We start from the raw sequence: 27,642 nt of genomic DNA, 5'->3' as shown, positions 1-27,642 counted from the left end.
TATCCTTGACTAAAGGGAGAAAAAGACAGTTCTAATGCTAAGAAATTAGTTCCACCTCAGTGCTTTTTCAGTCCTTGGCCCCAGGCCAGCATGGTTGTCCTTTACTTTTAGGAGTGTTTTATGTGTCATGGTAGCAGATTAACAKAGAAATGCTGAACTTGTGCAGTGTTCTCTTATGCTTGCCTAAGTAAATTTATCCAGTCTGTTCTGAGCAGGGTTATGACTTTTTCTTTTTGTGTGTGTGGCAAATGGAATATTTCTGATATGCATTTTTTTGTGCCAAGTCTCTATGAGAGAGGACAAAATACAGTTGCTTGAATATAAGCACATAGTACCATCTTGGTGCCCTGTGGTACCTTATATGCCCCTGTGGGACTGGCAGATGTGACACAGAATATCACAGARACCTGCATCCTTCTGCAGCTGCAGCAGCAGGGTGAGGCAAGATGCTTCAGGGCATCTAAAAATTAGACTAGATGTAATCCTTTTTGTCTCTGTGTGTGATTATATTTTGCCAAACTAAAATTTTAAGTGTTCCTGCTTCTTAAAGAAGCACAAAAAAGAAGAGACTGCCAAATCACTCCTTCCTGGATATTTTGAGTATCTTGCATTGGGTGCCAGAGGCTTTTGTCTCTTTGTTCCCTACATACAAAATGGGTAAAAAATAATATTTTGCATAAAAAAATATACAAAATGGTAATTTCTGTTTCTAAGTTGTTCAGCACTGTAGTAAACCCATCACAATCCTATCTCCAATGATTAATTCCAGAGCTAATACTTAAATAGTGACTATTTAATAGTGACTGATAAATAGACTTGCTCACTGAGAGATCACAGTTTATCCTGTGCACTGAATGTTAAAAAGGGGGAAATGAGTATTTATTTTATTTATTTTGATTCCATTTCCTGCATGTTTCATGCAGTAGAGGTAGCCAAGCCCTCAGCAGTTCTGTGAGGCAGCTTGGTGGTTACACAGGGATGCAGAGCAGGGCTGGGGTCCTCTAGGCCTCCTGGGGTCCTCCTGTGCTCGCCCATGTCCAGACTGAGCCTAGGAGAAGGTGTTTGGAGTGTGGACATTTCCCCGTGGCTCTGGAATGGACAGGAGACAGATGTGGGAAGGAGCAGCTGGGGTCAGGATGCTCAACAGGACATGGGGATCTACACTGCAGAGGAACCCAAACTCAGGGCAGAGAGCAAACAATGAGCCTGACTGTGCCAGAGTGGTTGATACTCAAATAGGAATGGGGAAAGGAATCTGTTTCCAGATTATTATTTTTTAAATAAATGAAATCTATTTATTAGAGTGAAGGAGGAGATGTTTAGCAGAGATGTTAGAAAGAAATCCTTCACTRTGAGAGTGGTGAGACACTGGACCAGACTGCCCAGAGAAGCTGTGGAAACTCCAACCTCTGAGCAGCCTGGGATAGTGAAAAGTGTCCTTGCCCATGACAGGGGAGTCAAACAAGATGATCTTTGAGATCCCTTCCAACCCAAACCATTCTGTTTCTCTGTTTCTGTGAAATTAGAGAGCAGAGAGAGTGAAGCCTGTCACAGTTGCATTTTTCCTTACTCAATCTTTTCCTCTTATCTGTCTCATACTGGGATATGTAATTGGCCACAATAGATCTTTCAGAAAATGAGTGCCCATGTCCAGGGCACTACAACACTTCTTCCCACCTCTGTTKCATGACCCTGTCAATAATTCAGTACTCCCTTTATAATTTATCTATGTTTACATTGCTTACCTATTCTGTGTTGAGAGTGTCATAAAATTTTCTCAAAATCTTTCAAATTGCTGAAAATATTAAATTTAACTGGTGCTTAAATAGATTATTAAGTTTGGCATGGATAGTTCAGCTGTCAGCAGTGACTTGACATTTTCCCATAACACTTCCTTTTCCACCTTTTGATGGTGCATTTTAGCTGATGATGTCTGACATGGCAACATTTTCTTTGTTGCATTCCAGTGCACCTTAATCTTCATAAATCCATGCCATACTTTATCTCTCCCTTCCTCCCAATCTTCCCTCTCTGCAGCTTTGCACTTTAWTGTATCAACCTTTGAATGAGTCTGTGGTTGTCAAATTTGCTCTACTATTTAACTGTCTTTTGTAAACACATCAAAGCCAGGTTTTTCGTTCTCCAGCCTAAGCAAATACCCATAATGTGACAGTTTAAAATTAAAATTTTACCATCTTGACATGTTATTTGTACCAATTSTGAGCAGGTGATGAATCGGGTTCCCTGTAATTAAAATATTTAATGCTCTTTTAAGTTTTTCCTGAGATGAAATGGGATGTAGTTGTTTTCATTTCTYCCAGCAGTGCCTGTGTGCTTCTCCATACTGCTGACAGTTAAGGAAAAGTGTTTTAAGAGTCTTCTAATTCCTCTACACTTTTTTTTCTTTTACCCTTAGCTTGCTACTGCTTCTGAGCACTGTCCCAGTATGTGTCCTGTTCCATTCCTTCTTAAAGAGGTTATGAAATCTTCCTTTTCCCTGTTCTGTTAGTTCTCTATACAAGGTCTAGTTCAGCTTAATTTCCAGCAATTTTAATGAATTCTTTAAACATGTTTTAGTCCTACTATTTCTTTTCCATAGTGCCAAGAAGAAGCTGAACCTGTGTAATGTAAATTAAGAGAAAAGCAAGYAGGACACACACTCCATAATGTTGAATAGACATGAAATCTTTTGACATGGACGGAGAAATTTCAATTGACTTCAGTGAGCTTTTGATCAATTCATGTCAAAATGGCAATTGGGGGTGTATTTATGAGTGTTTATCTTCAGATTTTAGAAATTAGCATGATAAAAAGAAAACCAAAAAAACTTTAATAGGGGATGTCTTATGTGGTGAAAATAGAGGGCTTTTGATTATAGTAGCAAGTTTTGTTATTTATTGTGAAGGGTGAGTTCAGAGTCTTGTTCATGACTTTTTCAAAATAATACCTTCAGAAGAGTAATTTGAGATAAATATAAACTGATAAACCACACACTACAGGAGACTTTAAGAGGAGTATAAGCTTATTCCATGGAAGTGTCCTTAGGTGGCCAAAATGTTGATAATAACAGTATACAAAGAATACTTTTTTTTCCATTTAAGGAGTGTCCTTGACTTTGTGGAAAAAAAATACAGAAAATATGATGTGCTGATCAAGAGCAAGATTTTTATCTGGAAGTATTGTTAAAAATTCTAMCACACTATAAAGTGTTTTATATGGTACATAGCAAGTGTGTTYATTATTCCAGGCAGATATGGAGCGAAGGTGACAAGTTATACTGTTTCCTGTTATTCTTTACAAACCAGTGCCCACATTCATTATGTGGTTTTAAAGTTTTATCCTTTGTTTTCTAGTTTCAAAAATAAGATCCAGGCTTATTTATTCATAAATAGTACCACTTTTGATTCACCTACATTACATAAATTTTTCCACTCAATTGCATTTGAAAAATAGAAAAAATTAATAAAGAGGGTCTTGAAGCCTTCATGGTAATGCAGGTTCTTAGGATGACTGATTACCCCAAGTTTTAAATTGTTTGAAATTGTTGAAACGTTTGAATTTGTTAAATTGTTTCTCAAGTTGKTTTCCCATCCCAGGAGAATTTTTAATAACACCTCTCTCACTTAAAAGTGCAAAGTTTGATTAGGAGATACCTCACCCATTCTTTCCAGAAGTTACTCAGTTTTGGGGCATGGATTACATCCCACAGCATACAACACATGATGTTTTGGGCCTTGCTGAAGTGGAAGAATATAAAATAAAAACTRTCAACAGAAAAATCGTTTGGGCCTTGGACCTTTAGAAAGGTGATCTGAGCAGGATGGTTAAAAATGCTTAGGAGGAGCACAGGAGGAGCACATCGCTCGGGTGATGGACACAATACTTGAAATGATGAAATATTACAGTGTTTCCCATCAAAGTTATTTTTCTTCCAAGTATCACTGTGGGAGAGTGTTACTGATTCATGTTTGCATCCGTTTGCAGGAATCTCGGTGGCCATTCTTGTTTGGAGCAATCATTGTCCCATCATTGATACAAGCTGTGATTCTGCCTTTTCTTCCCGAAAGTCCTCGCTACCTCCTACTTGAGAAGCATAACAGGAGCCAGGCAGAAAAAGGTAAGATATGTTACTTTCTTGCAACAAAGGCTGTTTATTGTAGGGATGCGGGCTAGAGATACCTGATTCTGATACATCACTAAAAGTAGAATATTCCAATAGGAGAGCTTCTCTTGRCAATAATTTTTCTTTATTGTTTGACTCTCTATGTGTAAATATAACTGTAGCTTTGAAGTTTTTTTATGATTTAAATTCCCCAGCAAATTCTCCAGCAATTCTCCAGTTACACACAGTGATACAGATCTAACCAAATCATCCTGCTGTTGTGTGCCAGCCACTCTGTGCAGGGTTCATTTGGAAGTAAAAGGTAGTTTCAGTCATCGTGACTCTCCCTTATCTACAGTCTTTGCACTTTGATTAATAAAAACAATGATTCTGGTTTTTCCCCCAGTAGCTGCTGTTTCACCCTGTGCCTCTGTAACTCAATAACCTTTGTAGATCTAATAAAAACACCGTACATCGGTTTAACTGAAAATTTCCAGTGTTTCTATATTGCTTCAACTTCACAGACACAGAATATTTTATTCTTACTTTAGGTTCTAGGTATAGAACAATTTGCTTGCATGATCACAGCTGCTGTATTCTCCACCCCATTAAATTTCCTATGGTCCCAAGGCAGCTGAGAGAATGTTGAAAATTTGKTTTTTCTTATTATAAGGACACATGAAAAACAAGAGTGTACAAAGAAGGAGTCTGATTATAGTACCAAAATACCAAAATTGACTGCTTTACAAATTATTCTTAAAAACCTCATTTRAATACAGACCTTAACATTTTCAGTCAAGAACTGGTTGCTTGCAAGGTTACTTGTAAATTGTGTATCAACATTTGAAATATAAATTTAATAATATTTTAGTATGGAATTAATGCAACTCTATCCTGTTTCTTCTATTATGAAATTAAAAACTGGTCTTTTTTGTTGTGGAGAGTCCTTTGAAAAAGAAATGGCACACTAATGAAGAGATTCCCATGTTGTCCCAGTTCGGTGTTGATTGAAGAATTATATAAATATTGGAGCCTCAGACATTTAGAGATACAGTTCAATGCTTAGGAAAAAAAAAAAAAAAAAAAAAAAAAAAAAAAAAAAAAAAAAAAAAAAAAAAAAAAAGCAAGAAGGTTTTGGGGAGAATTCTTTAGCTTCACAGGGTCAGCAGAGTTTTGAGGAGGCAGAGAACCACCTTTTCAAAGGACCATGATGGAAAGGGCTGCCCTGCCAGGCAGGGATACAGGACCCAGCTCAGGTTGGCTGTTGGGGGGAAACTTCWGCAGCACCGAGGCTGGGCAGGGAAGAAATGCCTTTGGGTGCCAAGTTTAAACTGGCTCGTTTCTGCCTGATAAAAATGTAGATGCATTTCCAGGGCTATGGCTGGCAAAGAGTCCGCATCTGCGATGTTGTTGCATAATGTCACACTTGTTATGAGGAGCTACTRAAAATCCTGTCCATCCACCTGGAAACCTCAGCACCTCTAATAGATAGAAGTTAAAAATTCTGAAAAATGGCAGTAAAATAAAACCACCTGCCTTGAAATTCACACCATTTATTGTTGCTGGTAATGAGCCAACTGCAGTCTGGGATGTTTTCAGCATACATGTTCTGAAAATAATTTGAAATCCAATCTACTGTAGGTAGATTTTGCAGTAGAAGGCATCAGGAGAGCAGTTGCCCACACTTGGTTGTTGGAGGGGAAATGAGCTTTAGCAGTTGGCTTGSTGATTACAAAAAGATGGCTTTCTTGAGCCACCTTAAGGACTAWAAATTTAGATATTCTGAGAAAAAGAGACAGATTATATAAAAGCATTTCAAAGTAACTCTTTATCAATATATGCTTTTGGATTTTATTAATTCTAAAAGAAAAGACTCAATTCTGAGATATGTTGTAGTACACAGTATAATTTACTTTGAGTGTAGCAGAATCGTCTACAGCATAATTTACAAAACAGGAGGGTGAATTAACAATCAGGACAAATCATCTGGATATTCTGCTGATATTATCAGCCRAAATGGGGGAAGAAAACTCAAAATATTAGGGAGACTGGAGGAGCTGTGATTTATTAAAATGCCCTTCTGCTTGTAAGTCATATAATGACAAAGCGGAATTCTTCATTTTAATGATGACTACAGTAATGCTTTTGAATTATTTGCTTCTTAGCTTAAATCTGCATATTAATATCAGAAATTTGCAACTCTTTCTACTGACTTAATCCCTTTTCTTTCCCCTAATGGATCAGGGCTACTCATACAAATGTATATTTCACTGAGGATTATACCTTGTCAGAGAAATAAAAAACTATAATTTGTGAAAGGTCTGCTGTATTTAAAGCAGATGACTTTGAAATACTCTAAAMCCTTATGAAATACTCTAAACCATGCATTATGTCAAAGCTCCTAAAATGGTGCTGACAGCATTAATCTTCCTAATTGTTTTAGAGCAATAATATCCAGTGAGATAATGTAGGTCACTGAGTTTCCAAAAAGTTTTGCTCCTGCTTTGATCCCCTCCTTTTCTTCTCTGTCTCGGGAGATAACCGGATGATAACTATCAAAATACGAACAGTCTCAATCTCTTTGCTGGCAGATATCTTTAAGGGACAAGTAAGAGACTGAGAGAAGGAGAAAGACTAAAACGTATTGTGTAGACAATGAAAAAATGAAGGAATGGGGTTAGAGGGTTACCGTGAGAGAAGCCATTTTTTGGGACACAGGGGCAGAACTGAACTATTTCTTATATTCCTGACTCACTGCTGAATGCAGAGAACTGATTCATGTGTTCTGGGGAGAGACCAATCCACTGGAACAACAGCATCATCTGTAAACCTGCTTTGCCCAAGAAACTCAGTCTGGTAATGAAGCAAGGGCAGAACCACCCCAGCTCCTCTCCCAGGCCCCATAACCATTATTCTTCTCATTGGATACAAACAGAAGGGAAGAAAATGCCTAGCATTTAACTGGTGGGATCCTTGTTCATAATCATGGCCAGACAGCAGAGCAGAAATGGGTATTTCAGTGCTCGAAGAGAAGGATTTTGGAAGAAGATTGTGGGAATGAGGAGTGGCAGGGATAGAAACAGTAAGGAAAAGAAAGTCCTGCTGCTACAATTACATCAGACAGTTTACCATCCACGTTCTAGGGCAGTAAGACAAGGATTTTACGTGAGCTGCCCATTAGTTGCATACCAAGTGCTCTCTTGATCTGTGAGTGTCACAATGATATAATATAAATGAAATCAGTAGCAGTGATAAAATAGAACATTTGTTATGACTAACAACATTGGTTTAAAGCACTTTTGGAGAGTTGAGGGGGTGTCTTTTTTGAAGTGCACTGTTACAAGGAGGAAACATATTTTCTATGCAGCTACAGTATCAGGTCAAGTAAATCAATAAAGGCATTCAGCTGGTATCMCAGCTTGCCAAAGAGCAAGAATATTGTTATCTCCTAATGATCAAACAWCTTGGATAAAATGTCACAGCAACATCTGTTGGTGACACACAAAATCCGTTTATCTAGTATTTTCAGTCAAACATTAAAACTCCCATGGTTATGAAAGAWATGTTATAATAGGTATAATGAGAARTGTATATCGAAATTTTTAGAGAGATGGATTAGAGTTGATACCTTTTCACGTGACAAAAGAGCAAGGCCACTCCTGATTTACAAAGCAGGTAGCCAATTTTTTACAAAACCCTTCAGGGGGCCTGCGTGGACAGGAGAGGTATTAAACCCAAAGTTACAGCAGGAACAATTTACTGCAAACCCAGTGATTAAAATGAAGTTGTTATGACTGACAACAAAGAYGTATATGATTTATTTTTGTTTCTCTGTGGGTTTTGTATGTCTGTAAGCATTATAAACTATCCTTATTTGAAGAGACTGCTAGACTTGCTGGCCCATGGTAAATCTTCATCTCAGATATTTGCCTGCCAAAAGCTGGAGTGATTGTGGTTTGTCTGGATGTTTTCAGACTTTTCTTAAACCTTCTGTCTTTTACAAAGGATATTAGGTTCATTGGACCTTTAATACAACTCTGTTGACCAGTTCTTGTGTTATTTCAGGGTGGCATGTATATGTTTTGTTTTACCTGTACATCTTGGCTAGTTTCAGGTAAACCTGAACAGACATATTGTTGGTCTGTGAAACCGGACATACAGTTTTTGTTAGATTTTGCTATGCTACATGCTAGTAAATAATAAATATTTTGCTAGATTTTAATAGCATTAGTATATTCAAATATTTTCTAGCAAGATACAACAGAATTATTTTTCTGGATATTCAGAAACAAAATTTGTGTGCATGAAAATAACTGTTTGTTCATTTTGTGGATTATGTTTGTGTTGACATGGAGTTATTACAGGAAAATTTCKACTGTCTTCAACAGTGGCCAAAGAAGATGCTGTTTAAGCAGAACTTTGGCAAAGCTGTGTGTGACAGTKGGATAYTGMAYTTAATATAATTAATCATCAGGGAAGTGAAAGTGAAGGTGTCCATGGGAAACAGATGACAATAATACTCACACAGCTTATTTTAATTTTTCTTTGTTTATTTTTCAAAGATAAACCCAAACTACCTGTGACAACKTCTCTCTTTTTCTGCCCCTTCTTGCCTGGTGCTGGTTTTACTCTGTAAACCACACAATAGCATTTTGATCCTTTAAAATTTCTTTTTAAAAGTTCATTTGCTAATTCTGTTGATAGCAACTGCTTTCTTTGCACAATCCTGGAAGTACTACAGTGGAAAAAGAATTAGTAATTCCCAATTAGCTGAGTCGTTGAGTATCCATCTTCAGTTAATTTAAAGGGCTGATTGGTTTTACAAACCAATCGTACCAACTAATTTTTTTGCAGATATTTGAACCTCTTTCAGATGCTTCAGATTCACTTAGCTGAGATGAATAAAAACTGGTGGTGTAAAYGGAAGGGTTTCTTGACTTCTTTTCCCTTGACTGGAACCATCCAGTTCTTCTCTTATTTATAAAGGCAATATTCCAACTTTTGAAAGCTGAGCTTCCACAACCTTCTGATCCAAGGGAATGAAACAGGAATCTGGAAAGGCTTAAAAGTTGTTATARCTGCAGCTCCTTAGACAGTTGTAAGTGTTCCATGAAGATAAGGCTTCTTTATAGAGAGAAGCAGCCAGTCACGGAGGGAAATGAGTCATTGCAGTGAGGAGAGGAGCAACTGCTGAGCTTCTCCTGCCAGTAATGCAGGGAGATAGAATGTGAAATTAATAAATTGAACATCAGACATTGAAAGACGTCTAAGTTTTCCCATCTCTCTGCTAATGCGGAATTTATTTCCACATTAATTATGCATAAAATTGTGATTCTTATGGTACTGAAAAACKGGTAATGGAAGAAAATTAAAGATGTGTTGTTTAGTAGGAAAATGTTTTTTCCAAGAAGGTTGGGTGATGTCTATTCAAAACTGTGCATGTAGAGCATAGCAATTTCTTGGCCTTTCTGGACTTGTTGGGAATTTTAAGGATCCACCAAAGTTGTCTAGTGGCATTTACGTCTCTTTATTTAATGCCATGAAGGAAAGAAAAATAAATCAGGTGGCTATGTTTTTTCTGCCTTGTACTTGGCAATTTTGGTAATTGCAGTTTTTTAGTTTCTGGCTCCTCTAGAAATAACACAAGCTCCATTGCGCAGAAAAGACAGATTGCTGTCTTTTTAYTTGAGTGCACCTATATTTTTGATTTGTGTGCCCTAAAGTAATGCTGAGGATTCTAAGGACAGGAAATATAAAGAAAATTGGGCACTGACCTAATTCACACTGATAAACCAGATGTTTAAAAATATGAGGGAATCCTTTCAAGGAAGATTACATGATTCATGTCTGGTTTTCTCATCTTTACCTGAATTATTCTCTATCAGTGTTCTAATAGCACTGAGGAAAGTGTAATTTCAGTACAAGACATTGACTTTAACATACCATAGGCACACATTGTTCTAATTTTACATTTATTTTCATTGTCTTTAAATACATCATACTCATAAAAATGAGTGTTTAACATGTTGTTTATTAAAAAATGGGCAATGGCAAAGGACAAAACTGAGCAGCTCAAAGTTTTAGTTCTGCGGTGTGAATTTGTTAATTCATTTCTGATTGTACAGCCTGTGAAAAGATAAATCTTGTGCTGTTGCTGAGAGRTTTAAAAATTCTGACCTCTCCTCTCACAAGAGAGAAACTGTTTATCAGAATATATGAATATTATGAATTGACTCAACACCCAGCGGTGGTTCATCCCTCAAAAAAAAGCTTCCTTCKTGTAAAGCAGAATCATGCAGGGCCCATTAAAATACATTGTAAGTGCTAAGTGCCTCAGAAAATCTTRGCTCAGAGCTCAAGTTAGTTCCCTTCACCATCAGACTGGGAGCAGGCAGAATGTGCAGCCCTGTGCATTCACCAAAGTGACAGAAGGGATGGTCTGGGGACGCCACTGCTTCATTTGTGTGACCTATCCCTCACAGCATTAAAACATCATTAATTGGCCTTTTCACCTACTGGGTAAAGGTAGAATGTTGTAACTTCAAAATCTAAATAGAGTCTGGATGCATTAACCACGACTAGCCAGTGTCTCTAGTTTGCTTGACCATGCAAAGTTATGTAAACACTGAAATATATGTTCATTTATTTATAGGCAGTGTTATGCAAAGTTGTGGATAGGAAAAATTTATTCGGCTCYTAGGTGAACTAAATGAATTTATTCATTTAATAAAAATGACAATTTTAAGTGACCTGCTGTGTAAAGGATTGTTTTGAGTGTTAGCATCCTACTGGGTCACAAAGCCCTATTGCAGGGTATGTGTAATGTCATTGTTTCTCTGCAGTCATTCCAAGATGATGAGCATTTTAAACATCYCTTAAAATGTCAACCCCTGGGGTATGCTCATTAGATTGAGACAAAACTATCACCAGCACAGACACTATCTGTAAAACAAGGTTGGTAGAGAGACATCACATGCTTTAGGAGGTATCTGCATCTTGGAGGACGTGTGGGATAGMAAACTTGTGTTATTCACAGCAGAAGGGTATCTCAGCGAGCCATTAAATGGTGTCTTCCTGGGGAGATGAGGCTGGATGGTTACTTGCACTGGCCATGTAAATTCATTCCCATGTCTCCAGCATTGACAGATATTAAGTCTTGAACTGCTCAGGATAATTATTTATAATATTAATTATCCTAACAAAATACATTTTTTCTATATGTTAGTTAAAACAGGAGGTGATATGAAGAGTAATAGCTATTCCTTCCAAATAGCTGCCTTTTCTTGATTTAGCAGGCTTACATACATTTTTACATCCTATTAATTCTCTATCCAATTTATCTCCAGCAATGAAGTCAGGTATATTGCTAAGCTGCAAAAGTAGCAAAGTCAAATAATGTTTGRAGATTCTTTGGTATTAAATATTTTCAAGTCTCACACAGTTTTCACTCTGCATTGGACCTTAGGTTATATTACACATGAAATAATGTAAGGAGAGAACTTGTAGGGAACCAAATAATTTTTATTTCTGTTGCAGTTTCTGAGACCAATAGCAAGGATTAACCAGATCACACCCAGAGCAGAATGATATTGTTGGCAGAAGAATAATTAAGTTGTAGACAATGTATGCCTCCCGTTTTTGTCACACATTTCCCTTTTGAGGAAGTAAATTTGTTGTAAATGCACACAATGCCAAGTGTCTGGCCTAAAGAACTTGTCCTCTGTTTGCAGCATTTCAGAGATTCCTGGGGAAAGATGACGTGTCTCAGGAAATAGAGGAAGTTTTGGCAGAGTCTCGAGTCCAAAGGAACACCAAGCTGGTGTCGATCGTTCAGCTGCTGAGAACCCGCGCCGTGCGATGGCAGATCGTCACCGTGGTCGTCACCATGGGCTGCTATCAGCTCTGTGGGCTCAACGCTGTGAGTGTCCTTCTTCAGGCCCTGGCAGCTCTGGGGTGCTCCTTTCCTTTAAAACAGGCTTTGGGCTATACCACTCACCAACCTCTACAACTTTCCATTTTTGGCTGTTTCTTACTAGTAATGGTTCTGTGACAGCGGCATGTGGGAAGATCCACGGAGTTCTGTATTTTTAAACAAAAAAAAAAAAGTGTGAGGGAACCCATGTTGTACTAACTTTGAAGGAATACATGAAAAAGTATAAGAGATCAGCAAAGAATGAACCTGCAGCTTGCATTTCTGATATTCAGATTCTCTGTTTCGGGATATGCCCCAGTCTTATTCAGAGATTTATCAGTAGACATTCCAGCTTGGATTGGTTCAGTTCAGTACTTACGGAAGTCAGCAAAACTTTCTATAAGTAATTTTAAGAGGTTACACTGCATATTTGATTTTTTGTTTCTTCAATATTCCTGTCCTGGAAAGTGAAGCAAAAGAGGAAAAGGACATAAAACAGTCAGCAACAAATCTGATTGACCATTAATGTGTCCAAGGCTAATGGATATCAGGAGGCTCCTTTTCCATCTGTCTGAACCGATATGACAGGGTCACAGCACAGTTTAGGCTGGAAGATCCCTCCTCCTGATCCTGGCYCCTGCTTAGAGCAGGACTGACTTCAGGGCTGGCTCAGGCTGCTGAGGGMTTKGTGCARCTGAGTTTTAAAYRWATTYAWGGGTGAAGAGCCCAYAACCTCCCTGGGCAACCTCTGCCACGTGTTTACACCACTCACACTGTGAAAAGTGTTTTCTTTATACCCAGCCAGAACTATCCTTGCTGCAGCTTGTGGCATCTGGATTAGATGTTTTATGCTGCACAAAACAAATATCCTCATGAAGAACCTCAAAGGGAAACGGGTTTTTGTCACAGTTCAAAGGCACTGCTTGCTTATATATATATATATGCAAAAAAATAATATTCTACTGCTGCAAGGAGCTCTCACTGTGGCTCTGCAGCACACTCCAGATAGATTTTCCCCTCAGTGTTAATAAGTTTATTTGCTTTCCTATCTATGAACACTAGCTCAGGCTTATYTCAGGTATAGCTTTAAAACTCCAAATACTAAGTAATTTGTCCAAGACCATTTAAAAGATTMATGCAATTAGAACTCTGGTATTTAAAAGCTTTTTGCAAAATACTAGGAGGGAATTAGAAGATTTTTTTCATCCTGTGAAGTAAACTATGATAATATTTTTATAAGTGGTGTTTTCTTCTAATGGTAGGATTTCAGTGTTAATGACAGGTTATGTTATTTCTTATTGTGGATACATTTTTGAGAAAAAAAAAAAGGAACCAGAATTATCTTGTCACACAGTCTTTTTAAGATTTATCAACACATAAGGGAAATAAAATGACACTTATAAACAGACTGTTCAAATAATGGAACTCATTGTGTATCAGGGGAAACGGAAGAGTTTTGTGACTTAATAGTTAATAGGACACTTAATAGTTGATAGAAACTGTCCAGTATTCTGTGGCAGARCACAGCCACACTCCCTTGGCTTGAGTGAGGATGTGGGGGATAGACAGATGTGTCCAGTCCAAGACGGATGCCAGAGTTATTTGAAAGTGTCATTGGATGTCCAGTTTCTGAAAATATGCCTCAGAAAAACTGTCTTTGTCACGAAACCTGTGTGCTGAGTTGGCTACTTCAAGCCTTCCTTATTTATTATTGCTTTGTTTCTCCTCGCATGCCATGTCACTATACATGAAAAAAAAAATTATTCACACAAAAATTGTGTTTTGAAATGGATTGTTTAGACAGTTCTTAGTTAATAGTAAAACAAATTAAATAAAAAGAGAGGTCAAGAGAAATAGCTGGACCACTTGATTAAGAGACCAGGCTTCAAAAAGTTGTCTCCTTTGCTTGGTTTTCCTGGCTGATGCTGCTGAGGTCACCTGAAGCTCTAGGATGAGGAGACAGGTCCAGGTATGACAGATGTGGTGAAGCCAGGTCTTGGTTTGCCTGAGTGCATCTGAACCAAGTGGGTGTGAGCCAGCACCAGCCAGGTTTGACAGGCAGGGAAGGCTCCTTCTCACTCCTYTGCTCTGTCTGCAGTGCCCTGACAGTCAGTCTGGGCTTTTCCACCACTGCCATCTGGACAGGGCAGATGGGAAAGTTGGGATTCCTTCAGGCAGGAATCTCAGGTCGTTCTCCAGGGAAATTGCCAACTGTCAGGCTTCTGTAATCATCCTGCTGGTGCCTGAGAACACTTGCTTCCTTCTAAGGTTTTTATTTCAAATAAAAATTTGTTTTGCTTAAAAACAGTACATTTGTTTGTTTCCACATGAAACAGAAATCATGGTGAARGTCTGATCATGTAAATGTTTTTAATTATAACAAAATACCAGACAATCTGACCTAAATTGACATAAATAAACAATTTTCTATTAGTCTCTTTTACTCTGTTAACATTTATTTGATACCTATAATAAATTTATTTACCTTCTACCATTTAATCTCAGTTCTAAAAATGTCACAAAACTACAGTGAAGTTTTCCCTGGTGAAGTTTATCCTTTTTTATATCAAGGAATAAACTGTACTGCATATTGCGTTAAGGGAATCTGTCCCAAAGCAGGACCCCATAGGCTTCTGTAAGGTCTGTCCTTTAAGGCTGTGTTTTCAATCAAAAGAAATTGTTGGGGATGGATCTGTGGAAAATTGCATGTTTTCAGTGTGCAAAAGATCTGCTATGGAGTGCAATTCACAGATGGTGTGGAGAGCACCAGGCAGAGTAGGAAGGGGTGAGGATGCAGTGCACCATAAGTGCTGTGTCTCTCTCATTTCCCATTTAGTTTTTGAGCCTTCTGCACCATTTTCTGCAGCTYTTTCATTCAAAAATCTTTAGCCTAATCACTAGCTCATTTTGTTAGCTAATGAAATCATTAGTTATCAGAAGCCATGTCAGAAAAATAAGTGAAATTAGGAAAATTATCATTAGCCTAGTACATTTACCMATGTTTTTTCTCTCTTTAATGGTACACAGGCTGAAAAACATTCACTTTWTTCTTTTGAAAAATGCACATTTTGTTAATTTTTATCCTAATTTATTTTTGTGCTGCTACAGAGAGAAATAAGTCTGTGAATCTCATCCTGTTTTTTTCTCTGCTGTTTTTTAATCTTACCATCAGCAGTCAGTCATGGTCTTCTGTGGAACCATTTGCAGAATTTCTTATGTTCTTGTTGTATTTTGGCAAATTTCAACCATGAGTTAACTGCCTTAGTGGCTCTTTGSCCTCTTTCTTCTCTTAAACATTGCATGCCTGCAATATCTGTGYCATCTTTAGAAGATCTAGCTGTATACAAACTGGATGGATGAAATGCCTAAACTACGTGTTTTCTAACTTTACTGTGCTAAATCAATCTTGTAACTTGTAGTATGAAGAAGAAAACTATTTTTATAGCAGTTTTTGAGCTACTTTGTTGTCCTTATAGACTGTGTAGGTGTATGTGAAGTGAATAAATTGTCACAGTACTGGGTGCCCAAAAAATTATCAGTGGGCATAAAGATCTCAGAGGGAACTGGGAGCTGATCCTTGKTTTTTGTCTGTGCTCTGTGTCAGCAGGGCAGTGCAAATCAACACCAGCAGGGGCTACATGAAGGCAGATAACTTTGTGTAGAGAAGTTTGTTGCTGCCATTTCCTGTCAATGCATGTGTTTTGGTGAAAGCTGGTGTGTCAGCAGTTGGCATAAAAGTTTTCAGTCAGTTTCTCTTTATCTGTAATATGAAAAGGTGACTTTTTACTCCTGAGTGTGTATTTTACTTGGCGTTTATGGAATGTGAGTTGAATTTTCTTCTTTGGCCTGGGACAAGCAGCTTTGCTGAAGGGCTAGTTGGGAATCTAGAATTCCTCCTTTTTTTTCTTTTTTTTTTTCTTTTTTTTTTTTTTTAAACAAAACTGCTGAGTTTGTTTCTTTACAAACAGATGTAGCATGTGCATAATATGCTGGCAGGCAGCAGGGTTTTCCTCATACAATCATAACACTTCCATCCATCTGACAAGCCTTGCATTTAGCAGTGCTTGCCTTGTTAGAGCTTGTACCATGGACAATACCATGGGAAAAAAAATCACTGCTGCTTTAATATTTAGTGCCATCATTATCTATGGCTTTGGGYTTTCCTGTCACAGATAAATTACCCGTGGTTTACTTTCTTTTGATAACCAGTTGTTTCAACTGTTTTTAATTTTCTCTAGTAAATCAACTCTTGTTTGTCTCCCCTTTGTGCATAGTTTTCACAGCCAAAATCTTCGGCTAGTTCTTTCACCTTGAGTCAAACATAAATATTATATTGTTTTSGAACATAGTGGATGTGAATGGGACTCTGATGCTTATCAGGCTCACTATTTCAGAATGTTGCCACTATATATTCTCTGCCTGGACATTGTCACTGCTGGATAAGGTTTTACTGACCAAACATGACTGGCTTCCTCTAAGCTATACAACCTGTGTTTTGTCCATTAGTGACAACTGCTTCTATGATTCATTTTATTAAAAAAAAAGCTTTTTCACTTTTCACCAAGCAACTCTCAAGTTAAAAGTGTCTTTTCTTTCTGTGAATGATAAAGAGAGGTTAGAGGGATGGCTTAACTGCAGATGTCCACACTCCMGTAAGGTTAAAGCAGAAACACAGCTCACACCTTCTGTCCAAAAATAAGCAGCTTCTTCAGTGCCTCTCAACATCTTTCCTGCTTTCTCCTCTGTTGTTTTATGCTGTTGAAGTATTCCATAAAGCTGCATGAACCTGCTTCTTCACCACAAGAAACTTACTTATACCCTCTTGTTCAAGCTTAAAGTGAGTTTCTTTGATTTACTCCTAAAGTGAATTAAGCTAAATTGAGTTAAATCTGCTTGTGATTCTGSCTGGGTCTGCAAGTGGAGCTACAGCAGCATTGTGCCTAATCCACCTGGAATTTGCACCTTCATTTCGTTTGTTGTCTTGTCCCACCCTCAGCCATTTGGGAGTGCTCAGAGTTTTAACAAATCTGGCTTTAGGCATATTAGATGGCTGAACTGAATACCAATATATTGTATTCAAATCCATAATGATTAATAACTCATTATCTCTGATACAGATCTGGTACTACACAAACAACATCTTTAGTGAATCTGGGATCAAGCATGAAACAATCCCTTATGTCACACTGAGTACTGGTGCTGTTGAGACTCTGGCTGCTGTTTTTTCTGTAAGTATGACTATAAAATTCCATTGGCATGCTTGATATTTAAAGTACTTGTTTTATTTTCTTATGCAGGTTAAGAAAAAGAATAATATTTTATTAAGTGTAATGGTTGATAAAGCAATTCAAAATATTATTTCTATTTTTAATCCTAAACCCAGTTTGTGTCTTGGGACGTTTTTTAAGATGATCTTTAATTTTAGTTTTATAAAAGGAACAGAAAAAGTTGGTATGTCCTGCAATGCTTTGTATGCATAAAGAGGAAGAAGGCAGAAACAGCAAGGGCCAAAGTATAGTAAGTGGTGACCCATCAATTATTTCACCTGGGAGAACAGCCTTACCTGGTAGCAGTTCATTCTCATCTCAGAGTCTGTGYCTGCTGCTGTTGGGAGGCCGAGTACAGCTACGAGTGTTCAGTGTGGCTGGCAGAAACAGCCCCCAGGAAGGTGGGACAGAACAAGGGAGACCCACGTGGTATTAAATTCTGCTGCCTTGCTCAGGACAAACAGACATCCTTTCCCAATACATGAGCTCCAGATCCTTCACTCTGCTCTGAATGTAGAAGATGTTTATAGAAAAATTCATCCATGCACATTTTTCCTCTTTCCTCTTTCAAACTGGAAGAGTTGACWAGGAAAAAAATGCACTAAATGATCAAACTTAGCCTCCATGTTTTAGTGGGAGACTACATAATTAATTGCTAAATACATTTCTGTTTGCACTGCAATAAAGAAGAAGCAATGGGAGAAGKCTTTGGAATGGAATGTCGCAAACAAGTACTATTTTCTTTCTTTGATAGAATTTTTTCTTCATATATTCTATACCAATTGTATTTGCACAATACTGAACACAGCAGCAAGTATTTTTAAATGTCAGAAGAATTGTTTTGGAAAAAAATCCTTTCCAGTGGCAGAGCAACTCCTTGTGGCCTACAAAATGTTAAACTAAATCCAGCTATCAATATGTTTCCTTACAGTCTAGGACATAAGGACTTTACATGATCACAAATATCTTGTTCTGATGTTTGTGAATTTCCACAAATCTGTTTTTGGCAAAATAATTTTTTAAAAAACATTTTATTATTTTTTAGTAGGTAGAAATAGAGAAATATGAATGTCCCTATATCTTTGTGATACTGCATACATGCTTCTCTGTTTAAGATATGTGGAAAAATAATAATGATAATTCTGCCACTGATTTAAGTGAAGAATACACCTCTTTTATGTGAAAACAGATGATAATTATATGGAGATGATTGCATGATATTAAAGCCATTCTATAAATAGGGTCTGTCATCTTTTTAGTTCCTTCTGTGCTGTCAGTTTGTGGGSCTTATCCAGAGCACACYCYTCATACATACTGAGGTAGATGTGCATGCTTTGGCTCCTGGTATGTGTGGTAACTTTTTGKACTCAAGAGGAGGTTTTTTAATACTTTTTCTGTTAATGGCACCTGCTGTGCCTCTGGAYATAATGATGTTTTGATATCTCTGCTCCCTTCCAATTTCTCAGTTCAAGACATGCTGCTTTGTAGACTTCATTTTATTTCCTTAATATTAATAAATATTTTATTGCTGTTRTTTAAATGAAAAACATGAACTTAGTTTTTCAGTTGAAGGTTTTGCAGCTTATTTATTTGGGTAACTTCCTCTCCTAAATAATTCCTCTCCTAATAACCTAAATAATTCCCTGTTTGTTAGAAATCTGTTCTGCAACTTCTGAAGTAAGGGCRTACCACACAATTTGTTATTCTTCAGTAAGTTTGATTACTGTTGCTATTTTACAATTTTTAGTACTTGAGCTTAATTTTAGTTGTTGTCTTACTCTTAGTGGGCAGAGAGAACAATTTTCCAGTGCCTTTCTTTAGCAAGGCAGCGGAGTGAATGGAAAGGGAGACAGAAGYCATCTGAAAAAAATTCTTCCCTCCTCCATGAAGCCAGCATAAAATAAAAGGGAAAGTTATTCAAATCAAGCATCCCACATGCAATTTTGCCATCTGCAGCACTACATTTGGTTTTCTTGTAATGTTCACAGACAGAGACCAGCTGTGACTATATTGAGAAGACTGTGCCCTGAGTATTTCCCATAGGGTGATGCATTAAGGTGTTACTAAAAGCCTGTGACAGAGACAAGCTGTGTAAAGCCTGGAATGAGTTAAACCACATTGCAAAAGGATGTGGGAAATCCTTTGCAGTATCACACAGAAGTCAGGGAAGCCCAGTCTTTCCTACTGAGACGATTTTATTCTGCTTCAGGATGTTCTGAAAAAGAGTTCTTAAGAGTTTTTCTGTGTGTTAATAGATCTGCCCATAGAAGGAGAGATTCCCTGTTTAGGGCATGACACAACTTAAATAAAGCATATTCCAGATCCTTCMATAGGTATTCTCATTTCCAGCACATTTCCTCCATGGTTTCCAAAGGATGATGCAGAATGTCTCCACTGAAACTCTGGCTTCACTGTTTAGGTGAACTGTTCACAGTTTAGGTACTTAAATACAATAGCCCTTTTTTAAAAAAAAAATTAATAATTCATACAGTAGACTAAKAGATATACCATGGATATAATAGATATATCAAAATATGAATCAAAAAAACCCAATTTATAATTTTCAGTCTCCTACTCTGCTCCTTTTTCTGGGTACAAGATACTACACGTTGTGTCATAAAGTGATATAAATGAGGTTATCCATTTTAATCCTGATATTTAAAATGGAAATAACACAGTGTTAGCTTGCCATGTTAAGTCTGATTCTAGTCATAGAATCTTACTCAGACCTTTATCTGAAATACTTGAGAAAGTGCGGCTGTTCTTGATATTAACATWTAGAGCAAACTTCTTCACAGAGTTCAGACACCAAGAAAACCTGATRGGGTTTGTTTAGTATAATTTAGGGCCAGAATATAAGCAGGGAATACTGTTCAGTGACATCCTATTTGGACTGTAGGACTTGCTTGCACATTCATTTTCTCTGGAGAAGTTTGTCTGATCTATTTTAACGCACTCTGCTTTCATTATGTCAGCCCTGATATCTGCAGCTGACTCAATGAAAAGGTTGACATTTGCTTCTTTAACTTTATCCACAGGCRTTTCCTGACAGACAAAAGTAAGTTGTGTGAACTGTTAATGTAATTTGCTTATCAGTTGCCTTTCTATCACCAAACATTTGTGTTGACAGAATTTTGGTTGCAATTCTTTTTTCAGGTTTTCAGTAATTTCAGCAATGTTAATCATCATGACTGGGTATATGTCTCTACAAATGCACGTTTATGATAACACAAAAACAAGTATCAGCCTACACAGGTTGGCACATAACTCAGGTGTGATCACAGAAAACAGTTGTAATGTTCTTCTTTTGTCTGTACTTGAGCACATACTGGATTTCTTGTCATTTCATTTATCCTACTGCACAGCATCTTTTGACTTGCTATAGATCTTTAGGGGATAACAGATACCAGTGCATAGCAGTAGAGCATTCAGAACTATAAATACTGGGAAACTGGTGAATCATCTTCCACTTCTCATGACTCATAAGCATCTTAGTGGGTTTTGCAAGTTAACAAGTTTTGGATTTCTATAATCATAACTAAAAAATTGTTATCTGTTTGTAACCTCTAAACCAGCATTGTTTTCACCAGGGAAACTTGCTGTTATGGAAGACCTAGTCCAAACTGTCCTTCATTACTGGAATTTGCTRTGCTTTGAGCTTTACAAGTGAAAACTATGTATCGCATTTTTCCCATGTTTTGCATGAGAGGCATCTGGGAGCTTTTTCCCTCATCAATCCCTTACCCTGTTTTAATACAAAACCCCTTAAATGGTGTAACACCAAGATTGCTTGATCATGGCCATCAATCCAGCATTGAAAAAAATAAAAGAAATTGCACAGTATGTCAAATTACCTGGGCAGCAGTTATTGCTGAATGCATAATTCGTGCCAAATTACGCATGAAAAATCTCTAGCAGAAATCTACTGCGGAAGTTGCAAAAGATGGGTCTTAAAAACCTGTCAAATAATTTTTCAGCCCTCAAAACCGTAAAAGTTGTATCTTGGTTCAGTGTTTGTGTGGTCACATGAGTTAGCAAGATGGGTCCMTTAATCATAGTGGAAAATACCTGCCCTCTTGTAGAGGTTTTGACAGTGAAGCAGTCATAGTTTTGAAACATTTGGTTCTAATGAAATCTTATTAATATCTGTGCAGGTCTTTTAAAAATCCATAATTCTATTAGGGAAGCTATGGAAACTTTCCAGATGAGTATATTTGACTATTTTAAAAAATAAAAGATGCAAAATCTTGCCACAGAGCTGCTTTCAATGGTCTGCAGTGTCACAGTGTATATCTCTGGTGGGAAAGATGAAGTCRGGGTGTAACATCCATGTGTCTTTAGGAGAGACAAGCCTGTTCTGAAATCTGCTAGTGAACTCCATACTGAGGGAGAAACACTTGCCACTCAAAGTATTTCATCCCTGGGTGTTTTTGTACTTTGCTTTAATAAATTTTTTTAGATGTTCACAGTGGAGTGGTGTGTGGTGTTTCCCATAATTAAGAGTGTTACTCCAGATTTTCTTTAGTTGCCCATTTTATCTTTTCCTCAAAGAACATGTAGAAGATGGTTTTCAGTCTCCAGTAAATAATGATATGGCAAACAGTTGTGAGATTCTGACTTTAACTTATTGACGTGGTACATTTCAAGTTTCATGAAATTATTTTATTTTTCTCATGAGAAAGCCAACTGACATTAGTAATTTTAGTASTTATCAACATGAAAAATCCATCAGCTGTTGTGACAAAATATGYATTAGTCTATTTTAATGAGTCAGACTAACAAAGACAATTTCAYGTTACAGTTTTTTAAAGAAATTCTTCATTGTATTTTTCTCTAGCAGATAAGTAGTCAGATTTTGTGATTTATATTCTGGTGTTAAATATAAATTCAAAATGGGTGTAACTGCACAAGTATCAGTGTTAAAACTACTTGTCTAAACAAAGCTTTCTGCTGCAYAGGTTTCTTTTGTTTGGATATTCTAATTACACTAACTATCCAAAATCACTACTAAATGTTTCTTCTATGTTTGAGAAAAAAAAAATTAAAAATAAATTCTTAAATTCATTAAGATTTAATCTGTGCTAAAAAGATTTAAATCTCAAATTTTAAATGTCTTAAGCTCAAGTTCAGGGAGATGTTGAAACTGAGAAACACTCAAAATGCAAAAGCAAGAGACTATAGTTCGCTTCAAAATAATGACATTTAAAATTTACATGTTTTAAGAGACTGTTATAGAAATGTATTGCTTATTTGTAAGCCACTCAATCAGTTTTCTCAGTGTTCTCTGATAAAGATACCATGCTGACTTGTTTTTTCAAAGAGGTTAAATTGTTAATTGTGAGAACAATTACAAACCTGTCACAGCTTATAAATATTGTAAAATCAACTCCCATGGTTTTAGTGTTGACCTTCATATTTATTAGGAGAAATACTTGATGGTCCAGGTTCTTCAGTGTTTTGTCAAAGAGGTCAAATGCCATTTTTTGTTTTCCAGGGCTTGGTTATTGARCGGCTTGGGCGCAGGCCTCTCCTCATCGGAGGTTTTGGGTTGATGGTTGTCTTCTTTGCAGTACTCACCGTCTCCCTGACTTTACAGGTAACACTATGGTCACTACATATTTTTACTCTCTCTTTTACCTATTTTAAACATGCTTGATGACAGTTTGCATAAACCCTCCTACATAAGCCAATCCTTTTAATCAGTTTGGCATGAGGAGTGAAAGGTTTCTTCTGTTAATTTATCAATCTGTTGGCTACAAAGTGCTATGGTTACTTATAGCAGCTTTTGCATTAAAATGCCATAGAGATTTTCTCAYATTCAGACTCCTTAATTCAAAGATTTATGCATATCATGAGCTATTATGAAGAAAATTTTATTCATAGTTGAGTATATAGTTTACCCATATTGTGTAGATTTATCTTTGTAATTCACTCTCCCTGAGATTTCTTTCATGCTTCATGTGTCATCATTATTTTAGGTTTGAATTTTATTTTTTTCCCAGTAGTGAAATGTTTCCATGTTTGAGTATTTTTTCCTTGTTCTGCTTCTATGTAAGATGCAGTGTGTTTATATTCCTAAGGACTTTTAAGAAGTAAAACTGACATTTGCAATGGCATGGGTTTGGGTGGTGTTTCATCAAGTTGTTTTCCTGCTGGCTTTGATTCCTGTGTGGTGGCATTAATCTGACTTCCAAATCCCGTTTCCTGTTTGAAGAGAGTCAGTAAGTCAGTTTGACTGGCAGCTCTGTGCCACACCATTGCAGTTTTATTTGATTTGCCTCTGTGTACAACACAATAAAACTTTGCTTCACACACCTGTCAGCACAGCTGTAAGACAGCTCTCCTCCAGAAGAGAGMTATTATTGCATATTTTGTATGCCGAGTGAAAAATTCCCTTCCAGACCCTTTAAAGTCAAGTTGGATGTGTGAGGACCTGAAGCTATTTTAAATCCCTGAAGTCTGAATGCCTTTCAATTTTACCTCATTTCAAAATATTCTCCATGTGTTAAGCATTAGAGATTTGCTTTGAACAAAGGACCAGGTTACAAAGAGGTTGATTTCAGAGAAATTTATATATACTCTAAATTTGCACCTTCCCTTTCTCAGAAAACTTGGATTTGCTTCCAGACAAGAACTCCAGATTGTGAAATTTTGATGGATCTTCAAGCCATTTGGCTAATTTTAATTCTTAGATCACGTTTTCCACATTACTAAGGGCATAAACCAGACACAAGAGAAAAAAAGCATCAGAAAATGGGGGTCTTTCCTTAACACTGAAAAAAAATACTTACTTTATCAAGAATGTTTTTGCAGTGCCACTTAAGGTGGTGATGGTACCCTTACATGTGCCTCAACCAACTTTTCAGAAATAATAAAATTGTAATAAAAATATCATTCACTCTTTGCTGGGGGAAAACCCCACCTGTTGGACAGAAAAAGGAATGGACATACATTTTTTCCCATAGAATCAAGCATTCACATATGTGATTCAGAAACAGTGTTCTGTCAACTCCAGAGGAATTGCTTTTCATATTTCAAGTTCCTCCCATTTAGAGGTCTGAAAAGAGAAAAATCCACGTAGAAGTAGAGGAAAGATAGCACACATGACCTTTCTTGTCTGCAAAATGAGATTATGGTTGAAAATCCCTGGATTTCAAATCCCTGGATTTGAAAATCCCTGTGGCTTTCCCATGCTTTGCCAAGGTTCAGATTCCTGGTTCTCCTACCAAATGTCAGGCTGTCATGTAGTTTTCAGCCAAGGCTTTGATTGGTGAACTTTGAAGCTCTTTGGACTGTCCTAGCTGCTCTTTTTAAACCTGACTGAAATACCTGAGGAGCATGGAGTGGCTGAATGTGTTCAGTGTTCCAGGCTGGCTTGAACTTTAGCACAGGAAGTTGTGAATTTGGAGAGTTCTGGCTCTGTGGTACATGGACTTGTCTAATGTTTCTCTACAGGGATTCCACAGAGACCAAGACCTTTARKWMMAAWYWWYYWAWWARGSTKGRMMRRAAWKSYKKKRWTTTTCTAAAGTAAMCCCAGACTAAATTCTGAAATAAATAAAGAATCATGGAAAACACTATTATCCGTGAGTTTTTAAAAAATAATTTTGATMCATACAATGTGCTTAAAATGAATGTCTTTTATCTACCCAGAACTCTGTGCATTGGCTTCCTTACCTCAGTATATTTTGCATCCTTGCAATCATTGCWTCATTCTGCATTGGACCAGGTATGTCTATTTTATTTTTTTTCATATTCCTTTTTCCATCTAAGGACAGCTGTTTTTGCACTGGCATTATATTAGCAAATCACTTGTACAGAACTTCATTTTGTCTGTAAACCAGAAAGTAAGACTTTTGTTCCCTTGAGTTTTCAGAGGTTTTTTATGCATTATATATTGCTCCTTTTTCTTTGTAAGGAGTTTCACATTAAACATTAATCAGCTGCTTATAGAGCTTCACCACTAAAGTGGTCTAAGTGATTGATTGTGGTTTATTTGGGAAAATAAAGAGTTGCTGATGTTTGATGTGACTAATGAAATATTGCTGTAATTCTGTAGATCCTCTTTCAAAAAGCTGAGGAGAAAATATGCTGCTTTAGAGAAAAATGAGAAGACCAAGATATTTCTTTTCCCCTTGTTTCTGGGAAAAGAGTTTTCACTAATTTCTGTGCAAAATACTGAAAAAAAAATAGCAATCCCTTTGTTCTTCTGTAAGGACAAATCTCAGGTTCAGCTAAGTCCAYTGTACTGCTGATATATGTTTCCTAGACTGAGACTGGGTGCAAGAGGGTGGTGTGTTGAAGAATTCTGTGGAATAGAACTGTTCTTGAATTTTAAATACCTTAAGAAGGTCAAATGTTGACTTGAAACTTCTTTAAATCTTCTCTTCTGGTGTTTCAAGGGCTCAGCATGTCTAAGTGCAGCTATTTGTGACATCTACCATTGGGTTCTTTCAAAATCTCTGTTGAAAAAAAACTAGTTTTTTCCCCCTATTACAGATACGTTCCACCTATTTTTAGAACTTGCAGATCAATATGTTTTTAACATGTTACATATTCAGCATATGAAGATTAACCCTCTACTTCTTCACCTCACCATCCTTCAAAATGGATTCTGATTTTCTTCATTTAGCTTCCTTCTCTTTACTGATGCTACTCAAGATTTGTGTTGTGCTTTGCAATCTCTTTGGGGCAAAGTGCCTGCAGATACATGCAGGACAAGCAGCTCTTGTCAGATATTACCGCTTTCTACAGAAATTCTTTGAAATTAAAGCTTCTGCTGTGATTTTCATGTGCTCAGTGCTGTTAAAGCCAAAGAACATTAACAGTGTGCCAGCAGTTACCTAGCTGGCCTCTGTGTGTTCAAACATTTGTCATGTCTGACAATAGTGGGAATAYCTCAGTAGCACTTATCAGTGAATTACTTTCAATTAAAAGCTCAGTAATTGACTCTTCAGCTGTTGAGAAGAAGCTGTGAGCAATCATACTCTGATATCTCTGCAATCAATAGTAATATTTTAGCTTTAGTTATTATAACGGGGGAAATTTATCTTCCATGAAACTTCTCTGTTCCCTTTAGAGGGGCTTAGGAGTTCTGAACTGCTTAACTACCTTTTAGCTGGTCAACTTCCACAATTGGCAAAGTTTTAAGATGATTGAATCAAAAGAGAGCATATATGCTTTTGTCCGAACAAAGAAAATATTGCCAAAAAGTCCAYTTTGCATGCACTGCTTTTTGAAACAGGGCAAAGTTGGTGAGATATTTTTTGAGAACCAGTGCACATTCCTTTCAGCTTAGGGTCCTTCTGGGGCATAGATTCTRATACTTTCATAGTCTTTAGTGCATTTGCTAATTCTCTGTCTAAAACAGCAGAATTTTAGCGCTCTTTGGCAAAGGAAACTACATGCCTACCACCTCTCATCTTTTCTTATTCTTTGTGTGATAACCTCTAGGTTTTGCAGAAACAGAGCAACTGATCCCCTTCCTCCTTTTTAACTTTCTTGTAAACCTTTATCAACCCAGATTTTTCTGGAATGAACAGGTCTTTCTTATTGCCACCTTCTGAGCGATATGACATCTCTTTAGCAGGAAAATTTCACAATTTGTATTCTTTTGTAGCACTCTGATAGTTTAATGAGACAAKACTGCAGTTCAGGAATAACTTTTCCACCTTTCTGGTAGTAAAATGGGTTTTCCCTGAGAAAATTAAGATATATTCGTTATTATAAAGCTGCATTGTTTTTTACTTTTAGCGTTTTGTAGAAATTTTGCCATTTGCTTGTATTGGTTAAACAGGGACTGTTGTCAACTAATGCTCAGTATCGTCATTTCTCCTGTAGTTACAGTACAAACTGTGCTGTAATGATTCTAGAGGTACAAATCTTAAGTTAGGATGAATTTAGTTCATGTTCATTGAGCTATCAGTACTTGGAAAAATTATCTCATCTGAAGATAATAAATAACATGAGGAACTGAGTTTATAAATACACTGTTTTAACATTCTAGAGTATAAAATTGCCTTTAAAAATACAATATTTTCTCTCTTGTTAGAACATCAAATACCTTCTCAATAGCTTAGATGTTGTGTAAACCATTTTCTGATGCATATGCATGAGTCTCATCTGCTCCTTTACAGCGATGATCAGCTGTTACTACAAACTGTGGAGGGAATTTATTTGTTTCATTTTTCTGAACTCAGCTTTTCAGCTTGCATTTATTTTTCAGCACTGAAACAGTAATATAAGCAACAGGTATGTTCAGGCATGTATGGAGTTTGATACCTCATCATTTTTATCAAGACACAAACAGCAGAAAACTTTCACTTTCCAAAAATTAAAGGGGCCTTTATGCTCAATACCAT

At 37.0% G+C, this 27,642-nt stretch overlaps 1 protein-coding gene across 3 annotated transcripts in view; it reads left to right on the top strand.

Annotated features, from left to right (window-relative positions):
• Positions 1-27,642, top strand: part of SLC2A9 (solute carrier family 2 member 9) — an 81,496-nt gene that overhangs the window by 30,090 nt on the left and 23,764 nt on the right. For all 3 annotated transcript variants that reach the window (XM_057373490.1, XM_057373489.1, XM_057373488.1), the window contains 5 exons: positions 3,985-4,117; positions 11,833-12,020; positions 17,132-17,242; positions 22,776-22,877; positions 24,935-25,010. In XM_057373490.1, coding sequence (XP_057229473.1) covers positions 3,985-4,117; positions 11,833-12,020; positions 17,132-17,242; positions 22,776-22,877; positions 24,935-25,010 — 610 coding nt within the window. The remainder of the gene's footprint in view (positions 1-3,984; positions 4,118-11,832; positions 12,021-17,131; positions 17,243-22,775; positions 22,878-24,934; positions 25,011-27,642) is intronic.

This window comes from Malurus melanocephalus, unplaced genomic scaffold, assembly GCF_030028575.1.
Source record: "Malurus melanocephalus ecotype Western Australia unplaced genomic scaffold, MMel_1.1 scaffold_199, whole genome shotgun sequence".
Lineage (NCBI taxonomy): Eukaryota > Metazoa > Chordata > Aves > Passeriformes > Maluridae > Malurus > Malurus melanocephalus.
Note: the sequence above shows the minus strand (reverse complement) of the source record. Positions and strands in the feature narration are given on the sequence as shown.